This window comes from Salvelinus fontinalis, chromosome 13 (genome assembly GCF_029448725.1).
Source record: "Salvelinus fontinalis isolate EN_2023a chromosome 13, ASM2944872v1, whole genome shotgun sequence".
Taxonomy (NCBI): Eukaryota; Metazoa; Chordata; class Actinopteri; order Salmoniformes; family Salmonidae; genus Salvelinus; species Salvelinus fontinalis.
Window position 1 is genome coordinate 11,381,060 of NC_074677.1, and position 27,960 is coordinate 11,409,019.

The 27,960-nt window shown below is 42.1% G+C and overlaps 2 protein-coding genes across 2 annotated transcripts; one reads left to right on the forward strand and one right to left on the reverse strand.

The window, feature by feature from the left end:
• The first annotated feature begins 172 nt into the window (after nucleotides 1–172).
• On the forward strand, nucleotides 173–25,304 carry LOC129868069 (calcium uptake protein 2, mitochondrial-like). The gene is made up of 12 exons (XM_055941662.1): nucleotides 173–405; nucleotides 8,437–8,566; nucleotides 8,737–8,768; nucleotides 8,908–8,983; nucleotides 9,177–9,224; nucleotides 14,061–14,143; nucleotides 17,200–17,259; nucleotides 17,529–17,626; nucleotides 17,935–18,106; nucleotides 18,412–18,520; nucleotides 19,381–19,538; nucleotides 22,326–25,304. The coding sequence occupies exons 1-12, from the start codon at nucleotides 217–219 to the stop codon at nucleotides 22,425–22,427; spliced, it is 1,257 nt and encodes a 418-aa protein (XP_055797637.1). The 5' UTR covers nucleotides 173–216; the 3' UTR covers nucleotides 22,428–25,304.
• On the reverse strand, nucleotides 24,881–27,936 carry LOC129868068 (interferon regulatory factor 2-binding protein 1-like). Its single transcript, XM_055941661.1, has 2 exons — nucleotides 25,914–27,936; nucleotides 24,881–25,813 (listed from the first exon to the last, which is right to left on the reverse strand). The coding sequence occupies exon 1, from the start codon at nucleotides 27,702–27,704 to the stop codon at nucleotides 25,932–25,934; it is 1,773 nt and encodes a 590-aa protein (XP_055797636.1). The 5' UTR covers nucleotides 27,705–27,936; the 3' UTR covers nucleotides 24,881–25,813; nucleotides 25,914–25,931.
• Nucleotides 27,937–27,960: the final 24 nt, after the last annotated feature.

Here is a 27,960-nt window from a genome sequence, read left to right on the forward strand (position 1 = left end):
GGGTGGTATTATTTTTATTGTATAAAAAGTGTGGTGTTAAATTGGTAGGGTGTTTGCTTCTTTTTTTTTTCAAGCGAGGTATAAGGGAGCTGTAATTCAGTCTAGTAGGTGGCGGTAATGCAACATATTTGATGTCAGACGCCGTTAAACCTCATCGAAGAAGAAAATAATCAAGAATGTTGGAACCTGACCAGTGGGTGTGACAGTTTATGGAAAATGGCTAGCTGGGGAAGGGCTGCTGGAGTTTTGAGAAACTTTTTGAGGAGATCTTGGTCGTACAGAGCGCTGCATCGTGCCTTGGGACCTGGCATTTTGGGGTCTCTCATTGGAAGCGGACTGATATATTATCACTATGAACTGAGCAAGAGGTTTTTTCCCTTCACCGTTCATGCCGAGGAGGAAAAGGTAACGTATATTTGGCGCAGCAGTAACTAACGTTAGCTGGTTTGATATCTATGTTAGCTAGCTAAAGTTAGCTAGTCAGCCACGATGTTTGACATTTTCTTGCTAGTTAGCTACCTGTCAGGGCCTGGTGAATCAGTATTTGTTCGCTACACTCGTCTACCATTATCACAACTGAATATTACAGTACACAAGTAAACAGCCCTACATAGAACGATTCGCGGAGTCCTATATAGGGCTAAAGTAAACAAGTAACGTTAGTCAGGGTTGATGAGTAACGGATTACATGTAAGGGATTACAAAAATGTTAACTAATCCGTTACCTTTAAAAAATATTGTAATCAGATTACCGATAGTTTTGAAAAACTAGATTACTTCGAGGATTACTTTTGAATTCTGAAAGGATGTTTGCGCAAAAAAATATTTGACACTTCTCTGTTTACTAAATGACATTCAAATAAGCATTGAAAAAAGGCGCATGTTTAAATTTGTTCCACCTGAGCGAGTCAGGCCACAATGATGACACACCAAATGTGTTTGATGGATCGCGGGTAAAGAGCAGGAATAGGCTTTTGCAGGCTACAGTTCAAGCGATGTCTTCCAATGGTTCGACTAATGTCGGCATACAAAGATGATCCAACTCGAATAAATGGAGGTAAGGGTGGCAGCAGTGGTGTAGCCTATCACTTATTATTGATATTTACATAGCACATTTACATAGCACACAATCATACTGCTGCGCTCTCATTAGCTATTTGCGCCTTACGAATTGAGGTTGTTGTGGATGGCTGTTGAACCCAATAATGGTTGAATTCAAGAAGCTTAAACTGCTTATCAATTGAAGCCAGTGGACAGTGCCGAACCTAGCCTATGGAATACAAGTGGGTATTTTATTGCTCAATCTAATTAATTCTGATAAATAAATACAACAAATCCATAGGCCTAATGGACACGTGCTCAAACTGGCACACTTGTGATACACTTAAAAGGACAATCTGTAGTTGCTACATCCATTTTTGGACTTATCAATTATATATATATATATCTCCATTGATTGTTGAAGAATATAACTTATAAATGCCTCGTGAGCTTAGTTCAACTGTCACACTCCAGGAGAACCCAAAATATAAGCGTGTTTTTCACCAATGTTTGTAAACATTGTAAGTCTAAACAAACACTTTATAGCCTCATAACATTGTTAAAACTATAATGTTAATATCATGGATGGTCAATCCTTGCATCCATAGCTCTGTTTATTAATCTGAGAGTGGTTACATTTCTTCAGGCCCATCCCTCAGTTTTCTTTACCGAAACAGAGTTGTTTCATCTCAGGATTTGCCCTTTAAACAGCTGCATATTAAGATATCAGAACTTTTGTGAAATAGCACAGTTGCAAATAGAAATCAAACTGGATGGACATCAGAAATAGAGGAAGGTCAGGACTAAAAACAAGCAAAATATAACTATTGTAAAATAGAATGTGTACGTAAAATGTATAAGCTGAAAGTAGGAGCATAAGTGTTATTGTTTATTAGTTTACTCCAATTAGGGGAGGGATGGTAGGGTTTGTGGGGAACAATAAAGGAAAATATATTTTTAAAAGGTGTGTGTGCCCAAACATTTTTTATATATTTACCCCCAAAAATATATGGGGGATTGGAAATGATGCAGACAATTACATTGATGGAAGCTACAATCTATCTGCAATATTAAAGCTGATCCACCCCTTAAAAGTGTCACCAACAAAAAGGTAAACAATAGGCCTAGAGCAAATGCAGCATATGGCATTCATTTTCACATGTAAATAGCACTTGTCAGTAGAGCTATTTAGTGTAAACATTAACATTGATGTATCCTGCAATAGATGTAATTCAATTGGTAACATTTTTGTCTTCTAATGCCTCTTAAAGGGAAAGTAATCTAAAAGTAATGGAATTGAATCAGATTACGTTACTGAGTTTGGGTAATCCAAAAGTTACATTACTGATTACAATTTTGGACAGCTAACTGTAACGGATTACATTTAGAGTAACCTAACCAACCCTGCAAGTAGCCTATTTAAGTCTGCGTACAAATATGGTAGGTAGCTAGAAACTACGACTACTTATTTGGTGGAGTTCACCGTCGGTTGGCATCCAATATGTTGCATTACCGCCACCAACTGAAATATAGTATAAATCCATTACACATTGTGATACAAAAGGGGAAATGGGACAAATAAAAATATGTATTACCCTACCAACTAACCCTATACTCATTAAAACCCACCACCTTATTCCACTACTTTAACCATATCTGATCCTACCCCAGGACAAGGACCTGAGAGGACAGGACACTACTACTCAACACACTCTTCTGAAGTCAACTCTACTACCTCCAAGTACTTCTCTGCAACTGTGAATGCATCTATTTTCTGTGACTTATGTTCCATCTCTGCTGTACAGTTGATAAACATTGCTATGAACACTAAGAGGACAACCTTACTTAAATTTCACTCATTGGTCTCCCTCTGTTCTTGCACAGATTTACTATTCACAGGGATCCTCTCAGAATCCCTCACCATTGAGCCACCCTCCTCCTTTCATCACTGCCTCACCATACTACTTCTTCTGTACTACTCTAACCCTGGCCACCTCAACCTGTCTCTCTCGCACTGGACACCTCCAATCCCCAGCAATGTGGGCACCCCTACAGTTGACACACACAGCTTTTTTTCATCGGCACTACACATTCCTCTGTCCCATGTCCTCCTACACACTTCCCACATCTTGGAATCTCCCTCCTACACACTGCTGCAACATGCTCATGATGCCTATAACACTAGTGTATTCGTCACAAAATCTCTAACAGCATCACTCCAACAGTTGAAGTCGGAAGCTTACATACACCTTAGCCAAATACATTTCAACTCAGTTTTTCACATTTCCTGACATTTAATCCTAGTAAAAATCCCCTGTTTTATGTCAGTTAGGATCACCACTTTATTTTAAGAATGTGAAATGTCAGAATAATAGTAGAGATGATCATTTCTTTCAGCTTTTATTTCTTTCATCACATTCCCAGTGGACCAGAAGTTTACATACACTCAATTAGTATTTGGTAGCATTGCCTTTAAGTTGTTTAACTTGGGTCAAATGTTTCGGGTAGCCTTCCACAAGCTTCCCACAATAAGATGGGTGAATTTTGTCCCATTCCTCCTGACAGAGCTGGTGTAACTGAGTAAGGCTTGTCGGCCTCCAAGCTCCCACACGCTTTTTCAGTTCTGCCCCCACATTTTCTATAGGATTGAGGTCAGGGCTTTGTGATGGCCACTCCAATACCTTGACTTTGTTGTCCTTAACCCATTTTGCCACAACTTTGGGAGTATGCTTGGGGTCATTGTCCATTTGGAAGACCCATTTGCAACCAAGCTTTAACTTCCTGACTGATGTCTTGAGATGTTGCTTCAATATATCCACATAATTTTCCTGCCTCATGATGCCATCTATTTTGTGAAGTGCACCAGTCCCTCCTGCCGCAAAGCACCCCCACAAGATGATGCTGCCAGCCCCGTGCTTCACGGTTGGGATTGTGTTCTTCGGCTTGCAAGCCTCCCCCGTTTTCCTCCTAACATAACGATGGTCATTATGGCCAAACAGTTCTATTTTTGTTTCATCAGACCAGAGGACATTTCTCCAAAAAGTACGATCTTTGTCCCCATGTGCAGTTGCAAACTGTAGTCATGCTTTTTTTATGGCGGTTTTGGAGCAGTGGCTTCCTTGCTGAGCGGCCTTTCAGGTTATGTCGATATAGGATTTTCCCATGATGTCAAGCAGAGGCACTGAGTTTGAAGGTGGGCCTCGAAATACATCCACAGGTACTCCTCCAATTGCTCAAATGTCAATTAGCCTATCAGAAACTTCTAAAACCATGAAATTTTCTGGAATTTTCCAAGCTGTTTAAAGGCACAGTTAATTTAGTGTATGTAAACTTCTGACCCACTGGAATTGTGATACAGTGAATAATCTGTCTGTAAACAATTGTTGGAAAAAATGACTTGTCATACACAAAGTAGATGTCCTAACCGACTTGCCAAAACTATAGTTTTGTGGAGTGGTTGAAAAACTAGTTTCAATCACTCCAACCTAAGTGTATGTAAACTTTCAACTTCAACTGTATATCCTAACATTACTTTGTCAGATAAAGACTGAATCAAAGCTCAAAAGAACAGACTGTCACCACGCACACTGTTTCACCACGCTCCCCACCGGATCTACTTTACACCATATGGCAGGCGTCACAAACACCAGGAAACTTAAATTGCTCCACCTCCACACTTAACGCTACCCCAGAAATCACTCCCTTCAATGGTGCCCTGTACCTAAGTGCAAAGCAAGATACAGGTCTTTCCTCAAGTTGCGTTGCATGGCGGGCCTGCTCCCTCTGATCGGAAGAAACACAAACATCACAAGTCTGCTTCGGGTTACCTTCACCGATTCAACAGCACTCACCATCTTTTCCACCCAACCTGAAACCATCCATGGATCAGCCAAAAGGCTTGGTACCACCCTCTTCAAAAATCACACTTCCTCTGGACCAAACGTATCTTTATCACAACCATGTCCATCAATGCAATGCAAGGCTCGGGCCCCGAGCTCCTCACAACACCTTCTACCCCTTCCATTTCACCTCCAGAACTCAAAAATGTCATCTGGCTTACTCTATTTGTACTTGACACCAATCGTCCTCTACATACCCTCTCCCTTGTTATTGCTAGCTTCAACAGATTCAAACCCATACTCTGCCTCCCTCAGTCTTTTCATCCTCCTCTCTTTCCCTCCAATTCTCCTCCCTTAACCAATTACCCGACTCCTTTTGAAAATATTCAACTTTTCCAAGACAATCTCGTTTTAGCCTCCTCGAGAGATATGCTAAATCCTGTACTCCCTTCACTTCAAACGTGAGCAATCTGCCCAAAATGCTACTGAACGACAAGCTAGCTAACAAACTAGCCCCAATCAGCATTCGAGCCCGAAATGCTGATTGGCTGACAGCCATGGTATATCAGACCGTATACCACAAGTATTTTTACTGCTCTAGTTACGTTGGTAACCAGTTTATAAAAGCAATAAGGCTACTATGATATATGGCCAATATACCACAGCCCTTAGCCGTAGTAGATTGGTCCTATACCACCCCCCTCAGGACTTATTGCTTATATATACCACTATCCCCAACACACCCCACCATTCCTTCCCACTACTTTTGGACATTGGGGGCTTAGCCGAAAGTTACATAGCCTATAAAGGGATAACAGACAATAGGCTAACAGACATGAGCCAAGTAGAGAATAGGTTATAAGACCTCTATGATTAATTTAATTTAGTCAGTTCTACCACTAAATTGCTCATTTTTAACAAGGTTAAATATGTTGTAAAGTTCAGCTTCAGTCCACAGGAGGGCACTGTGTCACTGTCAGAAGATGTGTGCTTCAGTCAGAAAAAGGTTCTCATCTCTTTGGTCTCAGCTAGCTAGCTACAGAAACGAAACCAAGCAAATGCACTCACTGGAAATAAACACTTTTCCTGTTATCGTGACTTATATCAACATCAGTTGAGGCTGCTGATCGGAGGACGGGTCATAATAATGGCTGAAATGGAGCGAATAGAATGGCATCAAATACATAGAAATAATGTATTTGATACTATTCCGCTCTAGCCATTACCACGAGCCCATCCTCCCCAGTTAAGGTGCCACCAACTTCCTGTGATTTACATCCTTACATGGTGACCCCACCGCTCACGTTACAAAATGAATGTAAACATACATGTTATTCAATCATTGCATCCAAACAGCTTTCGCGTGTCAACGAGCATCTGCGTAGCCAGGCGCTAAGATATAACTTGGTTCTATTTGTGACGCTTGACGAGCTAAAAGTCCTGCCTCTCCCATCTCCTCATTGGTTTTTAGGAACATATTCCCATGTGGGTGATTGAACTGAGGTCCACACTCCAGCCCAGTTGGTGGTGGTAATGCACCTTAAAGTTGGTCGCCAACCGCCATATAAAGTCCAAAGAAGAAGAAGCCTGAAGGAGGAGATGACTAGAAACAAACTCGGTTTACCCTTTTATCTGTGGATTAATTAAAAATAACAACACAATGTTTATATCGCAGGACAAATTAGCTAACAGCAAGCTAGCTAGCTAAATTCCCATGAATGTTTAATGCTTTTCGACTTGTCCCCAAATGATTAACATAATTGTAATATAGTTGCTTCAGAGTTCGTTTTGATATTTCAACTTACGTGTCATGATCGTGTCTGGTGTGGATAGACAAAATCAACATGCGCGAACGCACGATCTAGTCAGCATGTTAGCTTGCCCATTCACTAAATATACTGTTAAATAACTCCGACTGACACACAATAGCTTAAATTAGCCAACCCTTATGCTGAGGGAGACTAGCTAGTTAGTATGAAAGTCCAGAGAGGACATATAAATAAAACATTTATCTCATGTTGATCACAATTTATTTATTTCATGATCATGACATAATAAAAGTTGTTTTGTTGAGATCACGATAAACTCTATATATAGGAGTGGACATATTGATGATTGATTAAAAGTATGGCTGAGATTGATTAAAAGTATGGCAGAGCCCACAGTGGATCAGCGCATAGTGTAGCAATCAATAAAAAAAAACTAAGGGATGGTACCTTTCATGCTAACATCATGCTTCCATTTGTGTTTTTGGAGCTCAGTATCAGTTTATAAATTAGAATGTTAGGAAGCCACATTGCCTCTTACCTTGAGCTAAGAGCTTGTGGGGCATTTAAGCACTTTACGACGCCTGTAAGCCATCTCTTTTTCTCCTAGGCTGTGTGCCACCCCCAAAACCACAGCCAATCGCATGCAACAATGCCACTAACTTGCCGAATCTTGTGAGCGAGAGCATTGCAATCAAAGCAGTCACAAGGTTCCTTGATGAGGTGCTTCTCGTGCATCTGGACAAATTAATGGATAATACGTGGTACTTTGGATTCATCTCATCTCGACAAAATGTTCTCGTGATCACGATTAAACAACTTTTGTTATGTAGTGATCATGAGTTAAGTTGTGATCTCGACATAACGAGGGATTTATTTTATTCATATGTCCTCTCTTGACTTATGTAAGTTAGCTATCACCAACTCTGCACACACCAAGGGGCCAGGGTTCTGGTCTAGAAGCACTGGTTTGACTGCTCCTACAGTTTTGCTTCGGTACTGCATGCCCGGCCCACACCAACTGACGCCCGGCCCAGAAACACAATTTCCATAGACGGTCACATACAGAAATCAGATTTGAAAATTCCTAATAAGACACTTTAGTCATCAACTTTGTGCACAAAACATCCATTTGAATTATTCAAATAATTGTTGCTGAGGTGGATTATTATTATATATATTTTTTTAAATGCATCACTTTTTTATATTCATCCAATGTCTTCCTTGTTTTTGGATGACCAGATGATGTCGCTGCTCGTTGACGCTGACCCCTACCTTTTTGAGGGAAGAAAAGTATTACTTTTTCTCTGAGCAATTTTATTAGTATAAAATAATTTCCCCATTTTTTGGGGGCATACAATATAGCTCAGAACTTGAATGATTTATTTTATACAGTAATTTTTGTTTATCTTTATCAAGGGTGTCAATAATTTGGGACACCACTGTATATCCATAGTAGGTAGACGGTTCTTACTAAATCGGCATCCCTTACATCACCACACCGAGCAGTGCACAAGAAAGTATTCAATCCAGTTGTTAGACCTATGTTTTCTATCTATGGGGAAATTGTGCAATCCGTAGCCTTGATAAATTGATAGCTTAAGCAAGTAAAATGTATTAACTAATTGCTGTTAGACAAGTGACAGACCTTCATCCAATGTGCCACAATAGTTGGTCAGGAGTACTGACAATTCTTCTATAGTCATTACCTTATCCAATTTTCAGCTTTGCACTGCCCTTGTATTTTAGACCTTGTCCTTTTAGTGCTAATGCTTCTTTCCATATTATAGTTTCTTCCAGTGTTCCAGCTGTCTGCCAGACGGATGTGCTTCAACCAGTTTGCTTCCATGACGTACAATAAGGAACTCTACATGACACCAAGGGATTTCCTCTTCTCAATCATGTTGGAGAATGTCGACCGTAAGTACAGTAGTATCAAATAAGTGTCCGTGTTGTAAAATGGCCTAGCTGGTAGAAAAGGGAATACTTCATGATGTATTAAATGGCTACACAAGCTCCCTCTAAGTGTATTGAATTTTGTTCCAGGCAAGAACTGCACTTTACATAATTTTTCTTTCATCTGCTATTAGGTAAATTACCAAAGAAAGCTCTAACCAAAAAGGTGAGTGTTGTGATCGGGTTAACTCATTGTCAGAACGTGTTTTATATTTTAGTCCTATCGTGCAATGCCATCAACATGAGCATTACAGCAAGAGAAGACTATTGGTTGTTTCTCCTTGTATAATTTATGATACTTGCAGGAGGTGGATAAGATGCTGGATGCTGCCTCACGGGTCCAGGCAGGTAACAGTCTGTTCAGAAACTTCGGAGACGATGGTACGTTTTCATGCCATGGTCAAACAGCCTCACAGGTGCTATGTGCTTCATCAATGTAAAAAATATTCTGGATAGTTATACTTCAGGCAGGAAATATGTATTTGATCACTATGTGGGAGTGTCAATCTAAACAGGATAAATGAACACTCACTGAAATGTTTGTGTGATGGAGAAGGCATGTTTTGTCTTGCAGGTCTGATATCCTACACAGAGTACCTGTTCCTGTTGACTATTCTGACCAGTAAGTTATAGACCCAGAATGACATACAGTGGAAACAGCCCTCCCTTTCAATGACATGCATTTGGAACCGGCATCCTCTAATTCTTACACAACACATTTTACGTCATCTGGGTTGTGTGGATTAGGAGTGCATGTCCTTGTTTTTGAATGAAAAGCCTTTTTTTGTGGTCAATTTTTAAAATAACATAAAATTGATCAGAAATACAGTGTAGACATTGTTAATGTTGTAAATTACTATTGTAGCTGGAAACGGCAGATATATTTTTTATGGAATATCTACATAGGCGTACAGAGGCCCATTATCAGCAACCATCACTCCTGTTTTCCAATGGCACGTTGTGTTAGCTAATCCAAGTCTATGCCTTATGTCTAGCCTTATGTTATGTTAGCACAGATGAAAACTGTTGTTCTGATTTAAAGAAGCAATAAAACTGGCCTTCAGATTAGTTGACAATGTTTGCACTGTATTTCTGATCAATTTGATGTTATTTTAATGGACAACTTTTTTGCTTTTCTTTCAAAAACAAGGATGAGAGAGAGATCTACTCATTCAAGGGTTTTTATTTATTTTTACTATTTTCTTGTAGAATAATAGTGAAGACATCAAAACTATGAAACAACACATGGAATCATGTAGTAACCAAAAAGGTGTTATAAAATATATATTTTTTGAGATTCTTCAAAGTAGCCACCCTTTGCTTTGATGACAGCTTTGCACACTCTTGGCATTCTCTCAACCAGCTTAATGAGGTAGTCACCTGGAATGCATTTCAATTAACAGGTGTGCCATGGAGTTTCTTTCCTTAATGCATTTGAGCCAATCAGTTGTGATGTGACAAGGTAGGGGTGGTATACAGAAGATATCCCTATTTGGTAAAAGACCAAGTCCATATTATGGCAAGAAACTAAAATAAGCAAAGATAAACGACAGTCCATTATTTTAAGGCATGAAGGTCAGTCAATCTGGAAAATTTCAAGAACTTTGAAAGTTTCTTCAAGTGCAGTCGCAAAAACTACCAAGCGCTATGATGAAACTGGCTCTCATGAGGACCGCCACAGGAAAGGAAGACCCAGAGTTACCTCTGCTGCAGAGGATAAGTTAACTAATTAACTGCACCTCGGATTGCAGCCCAAGTAAATGCTTCACAGAGTTCAAGTAACATACACATCTCAACATCAACTGTTCAGAGGAGACTGCGTGAATCAGGCCTTCATGGTTAATTTGCTGCAAAGAAACCACTACTAAAGTACACCAATAAGAAGAAGAGACTTGGTTGGGTAAAGAAACACGAGCAATGGACATTCGACCAGTGGAAGTCTGTTCTTTTGTCTGAGTCCAAATTTGAGATTTTTGTTTCCAACCTCCGAGTCTTTGTGAGACGAAGAGTAAGGTGAATGGATGATTTCCGCATTTGTGCTTCCCACCATGAAGCAGGAGTTGTGGCGGGGCTTTGCTGGTGACACTGATTTATTTAAAATTCAAGGCACACTTAACCAGCATGGCTACCACAGCATTCTGCAGCGATACGCCATCCCATCTGGTTTGCGCTTAGTGGGATGGTAATTTGTTTTTCAACAGGGCAATGACCCAACACACCTCCAGGCTGTGTAAAGGCTATTTGTGCTGCATCAGATGACCTGGCTTCCACAATCACCCGACCTCAACCCAATTAGAGATGGTTTGGGATGAGTTGGACCACAGAGTGAAGGAAAAGCAGTGCTCAGCATATGTGGGAACTCCTTCAAAATATAGAAAAACCCTTGACTGAGTAGGTGTGTCCAAACTTTTGACTGGTACTTATATCTTTTTGCTTTATTACTTTCTAACCCTACCTCCCCTAATTAGAGTGAGCTAGTGAACAACAACGCTTAGGCCTCTACTTCCAGCTTATACATATTATGGACACAGTATTTACAATAGTTCTATTTTGTTTGTTTTTACTCCATTCCTTCTTTATAATTTACATGCATTAACATGTAGTGTGTGTGCATCTATCAGGTACATGTCAGTACATATTCCACATTTCCACCTGGCCACCCCTACCCTGGTCAACAGCACTGCACCCCCCACAGCAACTCGCCCAAACCTTCCCTATTTTTCCTTCTCCCAAATCCAGTCAGCTGATGTTCTGAAAGAGCTGCAAAATCTGGACCCCCACAAATCAGCCGGGCTAGACAATCTGGACCCTTTCTAAAATTATCTGCCGAAATTGTTGCAACCCCTATTACTAGCCTGTTCAACCTCTCTTTTGTGTCATCTGAGATTCCCAAAGATTGGAAAGCAGCTGCCGTCATCACCCTCTTCAAAGTGGGGGACACTCTTGACCCAAACTGCTACAGACCTATATCTATCCTACCTTTCTAAGGTCTTCAAAAGCCAAGTTAACAAACAGATCACCGACCATTTCGAATCCCACCGTACCTTCTCCGCTATGCAATCTGGTTTCCGAGCTGGTCATGGGTGCACCTCAGCCACGCTCAAGGTCCTAAACGATAACTTAACCGCCATCGATAAGAAACAATACTGTGCAGCCGTATTCATTGACCTGGCCAAGGCTTTCGACTCTGTCAATCACCACATCCTCATCGGCAGACTCAACAGCCTTGGTTTCTCAAATGATTGCCTCGCCTGGTTCACCAACTACTTCTCCGACAGAGTTCAGTGTGTCAAATCTGAGGGCCTGTTGTCCGTGCCTCTGGCAGTCTCTATGGGGGTGCCACAGGGTTCAATTCTTGAGCCGACTCTTTTCTCTGTATATATCAATGATGTCGCTCTTGCTGCTGGTGAGTCTCTGATCCACCTCTACGCCGATGACACCATTCTGTATACTTCTGGCCCTTCTTTGGACACTGTGGTAACAACCCCCCAGACGAGCTTCAATGCCATACAACTCTCCTTCCGTGGCCTCCAACTGCTCTTAAATACAAGTAAAACTAAATGCATGCTCTTCAACCGATCGCTGCCCGCACCTGCACGCCCGTCCAGCATCACTACTCTGGACGATTCGGACTTACCAGGTGTCTGGTTAGACTGTAAACTCCTTCCTGACTCACATAAAACATTTCCAATCCAAATTTAAAATCTAGAATTGGCTTCCTATTTCGCAACAAAGCATCCTTCACTCATGCTGTCAAACATAAACTCGTAAAACTGACCATCTTACTGATCCGCGACTTCGGCGATGTCATTTACAAAATAGCCTCCAACACCCTACTCAACAAATTGGATGCAGTCTATCACAGTGCCATCCGTTTTGTCACCAAAGCCCCATATACTACCCACCACTATGACCTGTACGCTCTCGTTGGCTGGCCCTCGCTTCATACTCGTCGCCAAACCCACTGGCTCCAGGTCATCTGCAAGACCCTGCTAGGTAAAGTCCCTCCTTATCTCTGCTTGCTGGTCACCATAGCTGCACCCACCCGTAGCACGCGTTCCAGCAGGTATATCTCACTTGTCACCCCCAAAGCAAATTCCTCCTTTGGCTGCCTCTCCTTCCAGTTCTCTGCTGCCAATGACTGGAACGAACTACACAAATCTCTGGAACTGGAAACACTTTTCTCCCTCACTAGCTTTAAGCACCAGCTGTCAGAGCAGCTCACAGATCACTGTACCTGTACATAGCCCATCTGTAAATAGCCCATCCAACTTCCTCTCCCCCTACTGTATTTATTTATTTTGCTCCTTTGCACCCCAGTATTTCTACTTTGCACACTCATCTACTGTCAAATCTACCATTCCAGTGTTTTAATTGCTATATTGTATTTACTTCACCACCGTGGCCTATTTATTGCCTTTACCTCCCTTATCTAACCTCATTTTCTCACATTGTATATAGACTTATTTTTCTACAGTATTATTTATTGGGTTTGTTTTACTGCATGTGTAACTGTGTTATGTGTCGAACTGCTTTGCTTTATCTTGGCCAGGTCGCAGTTGTAAATGAGAACTTGCTCTCAAATTGCCTACCTGGTTAAATAAAGGTGAAATAAAAATAAATAAATAAAACATATAGTGGAGGCACAACATATGGGTGACAGTTGTTGACGTGTTTAGAGGGTCCCATATTCGAGCCCAGGTTGGGGCAAGGAGAGGGACTGAAGCAACACTGTTACACAAGTACATATAGTACCACCTAGTTTCACTCAGTTTTGGAACACGTTCTTCTGTTGAGTTTTGCCTAATGAACAGGACCCTGGTTTAGTGCAGCTGTAGCCTAAAGACGTGACCAGGCAGTGCCACATTAGTGAGCTCTCATATACTTTTCTGCACGCACGGCACAACCATGTCTTGGAGGACCAGCGCAACCATAATTGTCTCAATATTTTTGTACAGGAGCTGGCTCCTTATGGATTGCCGAGTGTCCGTTGTCCATGATATTCTCAGGACCTGCAGTTGTCTGCACATTAACTTCATTTATTGACATTGTACATTAGATTATGGTATCTATCCTGTTTAGGATAGTACATTGTGTAGCCTGTTACTGTAACACATTGACTGAACCTGGGTGGTGTTCAGTTGGCACAAAACAAAAAAGGACGTCTTCAAACGGTCCAATAGAACACTCATTTTCCATTGATAGTTTTGTTGCTGTTTTCGTACTTACTGAACACACTGCCCATGTGGTAGTGTTTTGGCGACTTAACTTCCTCATTCAAAATGTTGCCCAGTCACCAACAATGTTGTGCTTGAATCATTATTTCAGGAGACCCTGCTGTTAACCTTGTGGCGTGGACAGCAATTGAAAACTAACCGCTCATCTTGTTGCTGCTTTGTTCTGTCCAAGCAGCACCTAGTGACGTTAATTTCTAACAGAAAATGCATTGTTATTTCAGAGCCACACACAGGATTTCATATAGCTTTCAAAATGCTTGATATTGATGGCAATGAGCATGTGGACAGAAAGGAGTTTCTCAAGGTATGTTTTATAATCTATATTATAAAATGTTCCTTAAAGGGCCAATCTGCAGTTCAAACAGCAAACGAGTACCACTCCACAGTTTTGGGTAAACTGCTTTGGGGTGGGACTAGAGAAATGTAACCATTCTCAAATTCATGGACAGGACTATGGATGCAAGGACTAACCATTCATGAGATCAAAATAATAGTTTTAACTATGTTTTTAAGCTATACAGTGTTATTTTACAATTGCATTGTTTATAAACAATGGAGTAAATCAAGCTTATATTTTGGGTTCTGATAGATTTAGACATTTGAACTAAGCTCATGAGGAATTTATAAGTTATATTCAAGAATCAATAGCTACATATCATTAATTTTACATTTTAAAAATGGATGGAGCAATCTCAGATTGCCCCTTTTTAAATGTTTTATTTTATGCTTCTCAAGGAATTGATGGAATTGTATTTTTAGTATTCTGTATTCAGTCTCATGTATTGTATATCTATATAAAGTATCCACACTGCAAAATATTGCTGCCCCTTACATGGACATTACCTAATTGGAGGTTTTGACATACACGCTCCTACAATGAATGAGTACTATGGACACTTGATGCTAACGCGGAGGTACTGTTTGGCCAGTACTTTAAGTCTGTGCCACATGTTTGTTCCTCTGCACTAGTTTCTCCCACCTCAATTGGTTCCTTCTGTCAAAACATTGGCCTATTCATTCTCAGTCTGAGGTATCACATTTTACAAGGCACAGAAACTAGCTTGTAAACATACTGTATTTGCTAGTTGGCTTTAGCACAATACAGTATGCATTAGAGGTCGACCGATTATGATTTTTCAATACCGATACCGATTATTGGAGGACCAAAAAAAAGTCGATACCGATTAATCGGCCGATTTTATTTAAGAAAATTAAAACGTTTTTAAATATATATATCATACACACAAATTTTTGTAATAATGACAATTGCAACAATACTGAATGAAGAATGAACACTTATTTTAACTTAATATAATACATAAATACACACGCACACAGCTCTGAAGTGACAATGATACTGAAGAGTCTGCTTAGGAGACAAATACTCTCAACTGTTTGAATAAAAATAGAGTTTAAGTTACCTGTGATGAATGTTGAAAACAAACTTTAATTTCTCTATGCAGGAAATCCTATTTTAATAATGGGCATGGTAAGAATTGACAACCAAAGTGCGAGTCATAATTCCCATGACACCTAGCAAAATCTGAAAAGCGGTTCCTTCATTTATTCCATAGGATATTTTTAGATTCACTTAAAATAAGGTCTGTGTTTCGTGTAGGCTTACATCACCGTGCCAATGTTATAACTGTGTAGATATCCATAGGACAAGGTAACTCTGATCAATATTGGCTAAATATAAGTGAAGATAAAAAAACATTTGTAGAGTGGATTTATGAAAATATGTTGACAAACGTTACCATATCCTAGTGAGATTTACACGGGTATCAAAACGTCGAGGCGGTTTAAGCCTGCACGAAACACAGACCTTATTTGAAGTAGATCAAGACATTCTCTATGGAAGACATGAACGGTAAAATAACGAAGGAACCCCTTTCAAATTCAACCGCAAGTTATTACAGGAATTATAACGCGTCGACTATTTCTCTCTAAACCATATACCTTTGATTAATCTGGAAACTATCACCTCGAAAACAAAATGTTTATTCCGTTCCGTATTTTATCTAACGGGTGGCATCCATGAGTCTAAATATTCCTGTTACATTGCACAACCTTCAATGTTGTCATAATTACGTAAAGTTCTGGCAAATTAGTTCGCAAAGAGCCCAAACTGTTGCATATACCCTGACTCTGCGTGCAATGAACGCAAGAGAAATGACACAATTTCACCTGGTTAATATTGCCTGCTAACCTGGATTTCTTTTAGCTAAATATGCAGGTTTAAAAATATATACTTGTGTATTGATGTTTATGGTTAAGTACACATTGGAGCAATGACAGTCATTGATTGATTGTTTTTTATAAGATAAGTTTAATGCTAGCTAGCAACTTACCTTAGCTTACTGCATTCGCTAACAGGCAGGCTCCTCGTGGAGTGCATTGTAATCAATGCAAGATTGGATCCCCCGAGCTGACAAGGTTAAAAATCTGTAGTTCTGCCCCGTAGGCCGTCATTGAAAATAAGAATGTGTTCTTAACTGACTTGCCTAGTTAAATAAAGATTAAATAAAGGTGTAAAAAATAAAACATTTAAAATCGACAAATCGGCGCCCGAAAATACCGATTTCCGATTGTTATGAAAACTTGAAATCGGCCCGATTTAATCGGCCATTCCGATTAATCGGTCGACCTCTAGTATGCATACATGGCTACAAAAATGCCTGTGACTATACAATTTTGTACAAAACCAGTGAAAAGTTGATTCCCTAATTTAGAACAGAGGCTGGTGTGAAAACCGGCAACACTGGGAACCACAAGGGTTAGAGTTAGACCACTGTTGTGTTCCTAAAACCCACTGCATGTCTAAAAGGGGTTATCCACCTCCAATTAGATTATGGTTTGGTTTAGAAGATGAGTTCCACACCTCACAAAGTAGAGAGGAGCAGCATGGATAATAATTTGGTGTGTTTGAGGGGATCAGTGTGAGCAAAGCAAGGATCACTAATCTTGATCACATAATAATTAGTAATTGGGATGCAAGATGATTTGTAGATTAGTGATTCTGTGTGGTCCAACCGCTTTGTAGTCGATCTCAAACACTCACTGTTTGCTGTTTTCATACTGTTTCCAGTTTTAATATTAGAGTGTGGGTAGTTGATAACCTTTTGACTAATGAAATGTTCTCTGTTATTGCTGACATTTCTTGGATAATTCAGATGAGTAAGAGGTATGTATGTGTTATTAGTGAGTTTAACTGAATTAGTAGTTTCCCGCATTCTGAGAACATGTGAGAGCATTTCTTAGCTAGCTTACAAGTAGTAAATGTTTTTAGCTTAATCTTCTGTTTCATCTGCATTATTATAATGCAAGGAATCATTGTTGCTGCTTTGTTTTATGATGAAGCTCAAGAAAATCATTGGGAAAAGAAAAGAGACGGTGCCTAAGGAAGGTGCCACAGACATGGTGAGTCAACACTGAACTTTTATTTTTAAGGTGGAAATCTCATGTGACTTTTGGAAACACTTTTTTAGAATACTTTATATAGATGACATTGAATGGCCTTTGGGGAAATGCCTATTGAAAGCACTAAGGCTGGCCAACTCATTATACGATAAATGTAAACCGTTGTGTACGGGGCTAGAAAAATGATTGTTTACTCGTATTTCAAGCGCGATGGGGCTTGCAGTAATAAAAAAGGCAGGAAGTGTTGAAACTTGATGTCATCTAAACAGAAACCAGTCGCAGAGGGGGATGATGTGAACACTACACTGCAGGCCTTCTTCTTTGGCAGGAATGGTGAAAACAAGCTTCAGTACAAGGGATTTTGCAGGTAAAATATCTGTGGGTTACCATGTAGTATCATTGGTGTTAAACGGTATTGCTACTCCCAACCTTTTCCTTGTAGGTATACCTAATCCTAGTAAAATCATGTTTTCGATACTTCGTATAGACACTGTATGAATAGACTTCAGAGTAGAAGTGTTGATCTAGGATCATTGTTGCCTGTTAGATCATAATGAATATGGACATGGGGAACCCGATCCTAGATCAGCACTCCTACTCTTAGACACTTTTTGAATACAGGCCCAGAACCGACCTAGTCATGTTCAGTGTCTTTACTCTGGATTTCTCCCCTAGGTTCATGGAGGACCTTCAGGCGGAGGTGCAGGAGATGGAGTTCCTGCAGTTCTCCAAGGGTATGGACACCATGCGGCGGGAGGACTTTGCCGAGTGGCTGCTGCACTACACCAACGAGGAAGCCAACGAGGCCTACTGGGAGAACATGAGGAAGAGGATCCCCGCGGGCCAGGTAAAAAAGAAAGTAATCCACCCTCGTTTCCTTGAGGTCATCACAGATCAGTAAGGGTTGTTATAGGTGAAAGCGAGGTTGCCAATTACCACCCAATTGTTTTCCCCAATCCAACAAATTCAGAAATGGGGGTCACTTTTTATTGAAGGAAGGATTAAATTTCAAAATATTTGGATAGGGATAATATGCAGTCATGTCAATGTACCTTCAGGTCTAAGAAGTGAAATATATAACACATTTTGGGGGGATCTCAAGGGGTGACTGATCAATGTACGACTTGGACATTTGTCCCTTTTCTCTTGTAGAGCATCACATTTGATGAGTTCAAAGCATTCTGCCTCTTCACCAACAACCTGGAGGACTTTGCCTTCTCCGTGAAAATGATAAGTGAAGCCAACCGACCTATCGGAATGGGTAATTTTCTTATTCTACATAGTTTTTTCTAGGAAGGACATTTTGTCTGAAATATTCTGATTCTACACAGTCAAATCACTTTAAAGCAGCATTCAGCAGTTGAAACAGTAACAAAGCGCACTCCCTGCCCCTGTTTCGGTAAAAAGCTGAGGGAAGGTGCTGGAGAAATTTAACCACTCAAATGTATATCCAGAAGGACTGACCATCCATGATATCAACATTTTAACCATGTTTTGAGGCTATATATGTTGTAACTTTAATGGGTTACAGAGTTAATGTTTAAGTTAATTCATTGAGCTCTATCTAAAGATATTTGTAATTGTATTAGAATTTGTGTGTTGGAGATTGAGAGAACTACATACATATTTTGTACTGGTTAGTATTGAATTAGCCTTTTGACTGCAAGTTCCAGAATGCCTTGCGACAGGAAGTAGAGAGAATGCACTAGTTAAGTGCAATTGACAGGTGATTATCCTGACCTTTCCGCCGCTAGCAACTCATTATTCATTGTTCTGTAGAATCTAAAGTTTGTAAATGTAACGTGAACAAGTATTATTACTAAAATAAGCTTTCATATCAAACCCGCCATCCCGAGTCATTACTTTGAAGATAGTTATTCTATAATATAGTGTTTATTTACATTTACTTTGTTTACAAACATTGGTGTAAAACAAGCTTATTTTGGGTTCTGTTGGGGTACGACAGTTGAACTCAGTTCATGAGACATTTCTAAGTTATATTCTTCCATGGATACGTATCATAATTACTTTTTTTGTCCAATAATAGACTTAGCAACTGCTGATTGCCCTGTTAGCCAAGTACATTATCCTGATAGTTTATTTCCCTTGCATTCTCTGCAGTCCAATTTAGGCGAGCTGTGAAGATTGCCACAGGGCACGACCTCTCTGAGAACGTGCTGGACACTGTGTTCAAGATCTTTGACCTGGACGGCGATAACTGTCTGAGCCACAAGGAGTTTATCGGAGTGATGGAAGACAGAGTACTGCGCGGCTTGAAGGTACAGGGAGCATTTATCTATCAGTTGAAGCAGTCCTTTATAGCGTTATTTGGTCTTGAGACCCATGCTTAACTCTAACTTTCATGCAAGTCTCCAATTGACGTTAATAATCATTTTGATGTGAGTTGCGGTTTCTGTATGAATTGTGCTATACAAATAAAGTTGAGGCTGCATGACCTGATCGATTTGCGATGTTACTTTAAGCACAAAAAAACATTCCGAAAACCTGACGCAGCTGCTGCTCCCTCCCCATCCCTTCACGCTACTCACCTTTATGAAAACCCCAGTCTTATCAGCAACATGGTTTACAATCTGCCTCACATTTCTGAACTAAAATAATATATTTTACATTTATTTCACCTGTGCTTTTGAATATTTCCTGCGTGTTTTATTTTAGAGCGCATGGGTGTGGTTTTATGCTGTCTGTTAACTCCCCCATCAATTGATGTAATCTATTTGGGCCTAATACAGACTAAAAAGCTTTGTGCAATGATGTAATCGTCCTAGATATGCTGTCATATCGGAGGCCTACCCTAAATTACAGGGGGGGTGGGGAGTTAATAGCTGCTTGTAACTCCCCACCTTAGAAAGGAATATTAAATCACTATTTGGATGTCGATCATGTCGTCCACATTTTTTTGTATGTTCATCCCGGAGGTAAATGAGAATTAGGAAAAGGGGGAGGGAGGGAGCAGCAGAGATTGTGTAAAAAAATAAATAACATGTGCAGTAAAGTTGTTTAGTCCTGGGCATAGTTTGTCAAAAGTTATCTGGATTTTGCCTATCGGATAGGATTAAATGCATAGAAATAGAACGGACGAATCATACATTTACATTTTACATTTAAGTCATTTAGCAGACGCTCTTATCCAGAGCGACTTACAAATTGGTGCATTCACCTTATGATATCCAGTGGAACAGCCACTTTACAATAGTGCATCTAAATCTTTTAGGGGGGGGGGGGTTAGAAGGATTACTTTATCCTATCCTAGGTATTCCTTAAAGAGGTGGGGTTTCAGGTGTCTCCGGAAGGTGGTGATTGACTCCGCTGACCTGGCGTCGTGAGGGAGTTTGTTCCACCATTGGGGTGCCAGAGCAGCGAACAGTTTCGACTGGGCTGAGCGGGAACTGTACTTCCTCAGAGGTAGGGAGGCGAGCAGGCCAGAGGTGGATGAACGCAGTGCCCTTGTTTGGGTGTAGGGCCTGATCAGAGCCTGAAGGTACGGAGGTGCCGTTCCCTTCACAGCTCCGTAGGCAAGCACCATGGTCTTGTAGCGGATGCGAGCTTTAACTGGAAGCCAGTGGAGAGAGCGGAGGAGCGGGGTGACGTGAGAGAACTTGGGAAGGTTGAACACCAGACGGGCTGCGGCGTTCTGGATGAGTTGTAGGGGTTTAATGGCACAGGCAGGGAGCCCAGCCAACAGCGAGTTGCAGTAATCCAGACGGGAGATGACAAGTGCCTGGATTAGGACCTGCGCTGCTTCCTGTGTGAGGCAGGGTCGTACTCTGCGAATGTTGTAGAGCATGAACCTACAGGAACGGGCCACCGCCTTGATGTTAGTTGAGAACGACAGGGTGTTGTCCAGGATCACGCCAAGGTTCTTAGCGCTCTGGGAGGAGGACACAATGGAGTTGTCAACCGTGATGGCGAGATCATGGAACGGGCAGTCCTTCCCCGGGAGGAAGAGCAGCTCCGTCTTGCCGAGGTTCAGCTTGAGGTGGTGATCCGTCATCCACACTGATATGTCTGCCAGAGATGCGAGTCGCCACCTGGTCGCCACCAGAAGGGGGAAAGGAGAAGATTAATTGTGTGTCGTCTGCATAGAAATGATAGGAGAGACCATGTGAGGATATGGCAGAGCCAAGTGACTTGGTGTATAGCGAGAATAGGAGAGGGCCTAGAACAGAGCCCTGGGGGACACCAGTGGTGAGAGCACGTGGTGCGTAGACAGATTCTCGCCACGCCACCTGGTAGGAGCGACCTGTCAGGTAGGACGCAATCCAAGCGTGGGCCGCGCCGGAGATGCCCAACTCGGAGAGGGTGGAGAGGAGGATCTGATGGTTCACAGTATCAAAGGCAGCCGATAGGTCTAGAAGGATGAGAGCAGAGGAGAGAGAGTTAGCTTTAGCAGTGCGGAGCGCCTCCGTGACACAGAGAAGAGCAGTCTCAGTTGAATGACTAGTCTTGAAACCTGACTGATTTGGATCAAGAAGGTCATTCTGAGAGAGATAGCAGGAGAGCTGGCCAAGAACGGCACGTTCAAGAGTTTTGGAGAGAAAAGAAAGAAGGGATACTGGTCTGCCAATCAGTCCTGAATGGGGACTCCCGTTCTATTTTTATGCTTTTAATCCTATCTGATAGGATAGGGCCCTGGTGATCAGGTCATGCAGCCACTCTGGGAAGTTTATTAAAGCTGCAATATGTAACTTTTTGGGCGACCCGACCAAATTCAGACATTTCAGTTCTGTCATTCGCATGGAAAGCAAGTCTAAGAAGCGGTAGATCTGTTTTATGTGTACTATTTCTATGCTCCCTGTTAAGTTTTTTTTTTTTTTTGTCTTTTACTTTCGGTTTTGTATACTAGCTTCAAACAGCAGAAAATACAATATTTTTGGTTATGGGAAAAATACTTCAGTTATTTTAGATGGTACAATGAATTATATAAACAATGACTGCTTGTTTTGTCGGCAAACTATTAGAATTAAGCGAACTATTAGAATTATAGCAGAGCAATATTTGCATATTGTATCTTTAACATTTATTATGTGATGTCTGTATTTCCCCAGGTGCAACCCCAGCGTGGCATCACAAATTACTGGAAGTGTGTGAAGAGGGAGACCCTAAAGGGGGCCCAAGAGGCCCTCCGGGACACCGGAAGCCCTTTTTGAGGGGCTAGGCCATTGGATGGAGAAGCGCCTTACGAGTGTTCGCTGGGTGACTCCAATGTAAAGCATTGATGGCTGACCACTAGTTGACCATTATCACTGGATATTTGTCAATGGAATATAAACATGGTCCTAATGAACTAAATCAATGTTTTTCAGGCTTTTTGTTTGTGAAAATATTATTGCCATATACAGTACAATCTATGGGTGAGGTTTATTCTAATAGAAATTGGTTGTTGTGATGCTTGATACCAGTCTATGCATACAAGGCATATAAATGTGAGATCTTTTTACATTTTATTGAATGTGTCATGGCACTTTTTACCCTGTTTCCCTCATTCAAGTGATTTGTTTACAGGTAGACATGGTTTACTGTGGTATCATCTGAAAGTTCTAAACCTCTGACTCATATAGGTGGCAAGAGTCATGTTTGAAATATGTTTGTCTTCAACACATTGCTAAGTACAGTTGTGTTGTAATATATTGGCACCCTTGCACGATTCACTTTAATTTCTTCAATAAGTTCGACATTTTAAGCTTTTTGTTCACCCATGTATTTAAGAACTGCGCAGGATCCCAAAAAAATTCTGAAATGAAGATTTTTCACTACAAAGTCAAAATGGTGTGGACAAAAGTATTCAGAATTCCAATTAATTTGGTTGAAGGCAGGAGATTCTTGTTTGCGGTGTAATTTTTCGCCTGTGCTTACAGGGTACAAAGCCATTCAATACGTTTTGAAAACAGAACATTCTGCTCCATTGCACTCCATTGTAAAGTGCAAGGGTGCCAATCTATTAGATCATAGCTGTGTACTTTTTTTTTTTTTTTTTATAAATTGAGAAATGCTGCATTGCTCCTGGAATGTGCATTTGGGAAAGATTCAGACCCCTTGACTTTTTCTACATTTTGTTACGTTACAGCCTTATACTAAAATGGATTAAATACTTTTTGCCCCCTCATTAATCTACCCGCACCCCATAATGACAAAGCTAAAATGTTTTTTTTTTAAGCAAATTTCTTTAAAAAACATACCTTATTTACAAAAGTATTCAGATCCTTTGTTATGAGACTTGAAATTGAGTTCAGGTGCATCCTCTTTCCATTGATCATCCTTGATGTTTCTACAACTTGATTGGAGTCCACCTGTGGTAAGTTCAATTGATTGAACATGATTTGGAAAGGCACACACCAGTCTATATAAGGCCCCAAAGTTGTCAGAGCAAAAACCAAGCCATTAGGTCTAAGGAATTGTCCATAGAGCTCCAAGACAGGATTGTGTCGGCACAGATCTGGGGAAGGGTACCAAACAAATTCTGCAGCATGGAAGGTCCTCAAGAACACAGTGGCCTCCATTCTTAAATGGAAGCAGTTTTAAATGGAAGCAGCCACTGTGACTCTTCCTAGAGCTGGCCAAACTGAGCTATCGGGGGAGTGGGGCCTTGGTCGGGGAGGAAGAACCTGATGGTCACTGACAGAGCTCCAGAGTTCTTCTGTGGACATGGGAGAACCTTCCAGAAGGACAACTATCTCTGCAGTACTCCACCAATCAGGCCTTTATGGTGGAGTTGCCAGATAGATGCCACTCCTCAATAAAAGGCACATGACAGCCTGGTTGGGGTTTGCCAAAAGGCACCCAAAAAACTGACCATGAGAATCAAGAGTCTGATGAAACCAAGATTAAACTCTTTGGCCTAAATGCCAAGCGTCACATCTGGAGGAAACCTGGCACCATCCCTACGGTGAAGCATAGTGGTGGCAGCATCATGCTGTGGGGATGTTTTTTTAGGGGCAGGGACTGGGAGACTAGTCAGGTTGGAGGGTAAGATCCTTGATGAAAACCTGCTCCAGAGACCTCACTGGGTCGACGGTTTACTTTCCAACAGGACAACGACCCTAACCACACAGCCAAGAAAACACGAGTGGTTTCGGGACAAGTCTCAATGTACTTGAGTGGCCCAGCCAGAGCCCAGACTTGAACCAGATCAAACATCTCTGGAAACCTGAAAACAGCTATGCAGTGATACTTCACATCCAACCTGAGCTTGAGAGGATCTGCAAAGAATGGGAGAAACTCCCCAAATACAGGTGTTCAAAGCTTGTGTCATACCCAAGAAGACTCAAGGCTGTAATCGCTGCCAAAGGTGCTTCAACAAAGTAGAGTTGGCGGACTGAATACTTATTTAAATGTGATCAGTATTTACTTTTTTGCTAAAACTTAAAAAAAAAAGTTTTTGCTTTGTCATTATGGGGTATTGAGGGAAACAAACTATTTCATCCATTTTAGAATAAGGCTGTAACTTAACATTTGGAAAAAGTGAAATGGTCTGAATACTTTCCGAATGCGCTGTAAATACAGAACCATTTTCAGCAATAAATGTAAACAAAGCGTATCATTACAAGTTGGTAGAACTGCAATTGCACCACCAAAAAGGGAGCAAGAAAAAAAACAAGTGCAATGAATGTTCTGTCATTTATTATAGAGTTGACCCCATTCGATCACATTTGAGTACGTGGGCTAACCATTGAAGCATGTGTTGCTAATTATCTAACCGTACATATATTTGGGAGGATTTCAGGAAAAGTCAATAGACAGACAAACAACGAGCTTACTTCTGTGGTAGATGAAACAGAGTGACTTGATGCCAGAGGTTATCAGCAAGTACAGCATACATAGATACAATACAATTACAGCGCACAAAGCAGTCTTTGGTCTTCTTACCACTATAAACTCATACATATAAATGTGTATTGTATCAAAAGTAGAAATTACATAGTCGTTGAAAGTAAATTCACATTTTTGACATACACTATATGTAATAAAGGAGCATACATAGGAGAGACATTGTATGTGTTAATAAAATGTTGAAACCATGACTTTAAGGACTGGTTTGGCCATTTATTTTTTCACAATTATATTTTTCCTGTCCAAATAATTGCATGGTTCTGGCTACCCATGTACTTTCAACATCAGTATCATTCACTTGTATGACAGTATGCAACTAAATATTTTTTTCATTTATTTTTTAATATAATATATAGAAACATCTGAAATGCTGAGAGATTGTCATATTGAAGAGCAGACCTGTGCTTTCAATCCTGGGCTTTTAAAACAAGGCCTCTTGAATAGCCTCTGCTGCTGTGTTGGACATGAAGAATAATGTGTGCCAGATTCTCTTGTTTAAATTGTTACTACTAACCCCTGCAGATGAGCCCAACCCAGAAAAGACTTGTGGCCCCCCCTCTTGGAGCAATGATTCTGGTGCCCTCGAACTTGTTTAGAAGGTTGTTCTGTTGCCTCCTGGCTTGCGTGGTGATTCAGTTGTGAGGCACATGTGATGAACCTTCCGGGTGAGATAGATCAGGGAAGTGCTTTTAAAGTGTTTGAACCGCTGTGGAGAAAGAGGACAATTACAATCTTTATTAGCAACAGAATCACTACTCTAATAGATCTATGGAAAAATATAAAGAGTGATGTCATCAGCCTCTCACCTCAATAGGACTTGGGGGTCAGGGGTCGTTCTCCTTCTTTACCATCACGTCTCCGTCTCCGGCAAGGATGGTGGAGATCTCTCCCTGCATGAAGGCCCAGGGCACGGTGGATCCAGCCAGAGGGCAGCGCTCGCCGCTGGGGCAGTACACCTCTCCTCCGTTGCCCTGGCTGCGGATGGAGCCACGCGTGCATGGGAAGCAGAATTTGTGGTGCGGGACAGATGGACACTGGACAAAATGAGTGTCCTCCAGACGCTCTCGGCAAAGGGTGCAGCAGAGCAGGGCGCCGCTTCCAGACTCCCCGACGCTGGTGGTGCTTGGCCCCCCTTGGCCCATAACTGCCTGGGAGACTGCGGCAGAGGCTGAGGAGGGACTGCCACTGGTTGGGCGGCCAGATGCGGAGGAGTGGGCCGAGGACATGCCGGGGCCATCTCGGGACATCTGGTTGGAGCTCAGGCTGTCGGCCACTCCCATGAGCGCTGAGATGGGTGAGGGCTGGCTGTGGGAGCGGGGTGGGCCGTCCTGGGGGTTGGGCATGCCTGAGCCCAGGGGCTCCATGCCTGGATAGGCACCTCGAGGCCAGGGATCCCTGGCTGGGTGATCCCCCATGGGCCTTCCTTCACTATCTCCGTTTTCTGAGCCAGGGGATGCTTTGCGTCGCCGTGCAGCACCCTTTGGAGGTGCAGAGCGAGCGGCAGGCGCCATTGGCATGCCGCCATCTGCATACAACTGTGGAAGAACATCGGGCATCGGTGGCTCCTTAAATGAACGCACGCCGTCGCTCAGGAGCTCAGTGAGTGCACGCCAGTCCCCAGCGCCCTGCCGCCTCTCGTATTCCACATAGCGCAGCCCAGAGTTCACTGCTTTGCCTGCGTCTTTGTTAGAGTCACGGAACATCTGCCTGACCAGCTCCGTGATGCCAGAGAACACTATTCCAGAGCCGCTGGGGTACTCCACAAACACCTTCAGCTCAAACTCGGGCCCGGCCCCGGCTTCGAAAGCGAGGATGCGCCCCACCAAGTTGTGGTCTTTCCTGAAGCGCACGCTGAAGGGGGCACAGCCACAGAGGGTCACCAGGACTTCTCGTACCACTTTGGGGCGGTTGGGCCAGCCCTCTGCCCGGCTCCTGGCGCTCTCCGCTAGCTCAGCCATGACCTCCCCATTCCTCCAGCCTGCTTCCAGACCCACCAGAGCAGAGGCACCAGCTCCCAGTGACATAGCTGACACTACCTGACGCCTACTAACATCACCCATTATAGGGCCAGAGGAGGCAGCCATCTGTTGGCCCCCAGCCCTGGTGCCTAGAACGGGGGCCAACAAGCCGTGAGGGGGCCCCACTAACCCCTGGGCTATCAAAGCATGAGGTATGGTCCCATGTAGAGCAGGTATGGCCCCAGCCATAGCCCGTCTGGTGTTGGGGCTCTGCCTGCTCCCTTCTGACATACTCACATCCTCAGCTCTGTGCAGACCATTGGGAAGACGGGGGGAAACTCCATACTCCCCCCTAACCCTGTCTAAACGCTCTGCGTGCTGCCTCCCTCCTTCCATTGGCCCACCTGAGCTGGGTTTGCCTTGCTGAGGGCCTGGGGACCTTCCGTCCAAAACACCGTGGCTGCTCTTCAACTGCCTGGCCGTCTCAATTAGAAGCTCGATTCTGTCTGCCCCGTCGTAGTTCACACATCCCCGGCAAACAGCTTCGCTGAATTCCCAGAGCATGGCCCAGGGCATCTTGGGCAGATCGCAGAGATAGCACCATTGCCGCCTAGATGATGCCTGTGAGGCAGACGACATGTTGTTTACAGGCCCTCGCACAAACTTTCTTGAGCGGCCAACGCGTTTCAGTCTTTACTTTTCGCGGATTTTTCAATATTCAGTCACGTCGAACAACATGCCCCGATTTTGTTGTAAAATATGGAACTGTCCGAACAGCTCTTGTCGATTGCCGCTTTTAAAAGTTAGCTACGTTTTCTTTCTCGGGCTGCCCGTGTCGTTATGTCTGGGAGGAAGTAAAATGAGTTTAAGACACCGGATACACCTACTGCATTGC

Coding starts and splice junctions, on each gene's coding strand:
- LOC129868069 (XM_055941662.1), top strand. CDS start 217: ATGGCTAGCTGGGGAAGGGCTGCTGGAGTTTTGAGAAACTTTTTGAGG. Junction 8,567..8,736: donor CATGTTGGAGAATGTCGACC/GTAAGTACAGTA, acceptor ATCTGCTATTAG/GTAAATTACCAAAGAAAGCT. Junction 17,260..17,528: donor AGGAAGGTGCCACAGACATG/GTGAGTCAACAC, acceptor TCATCTAAACAG/AAACCAGTCGCAGAGGGGGA.
- LOC129868068 (XM_055941661.1), bottom strand. CDS start 27,704: ATGTCGTCTGCCTCACAGGCATCATCTAGGCGGCAATGGTGCTATCTC.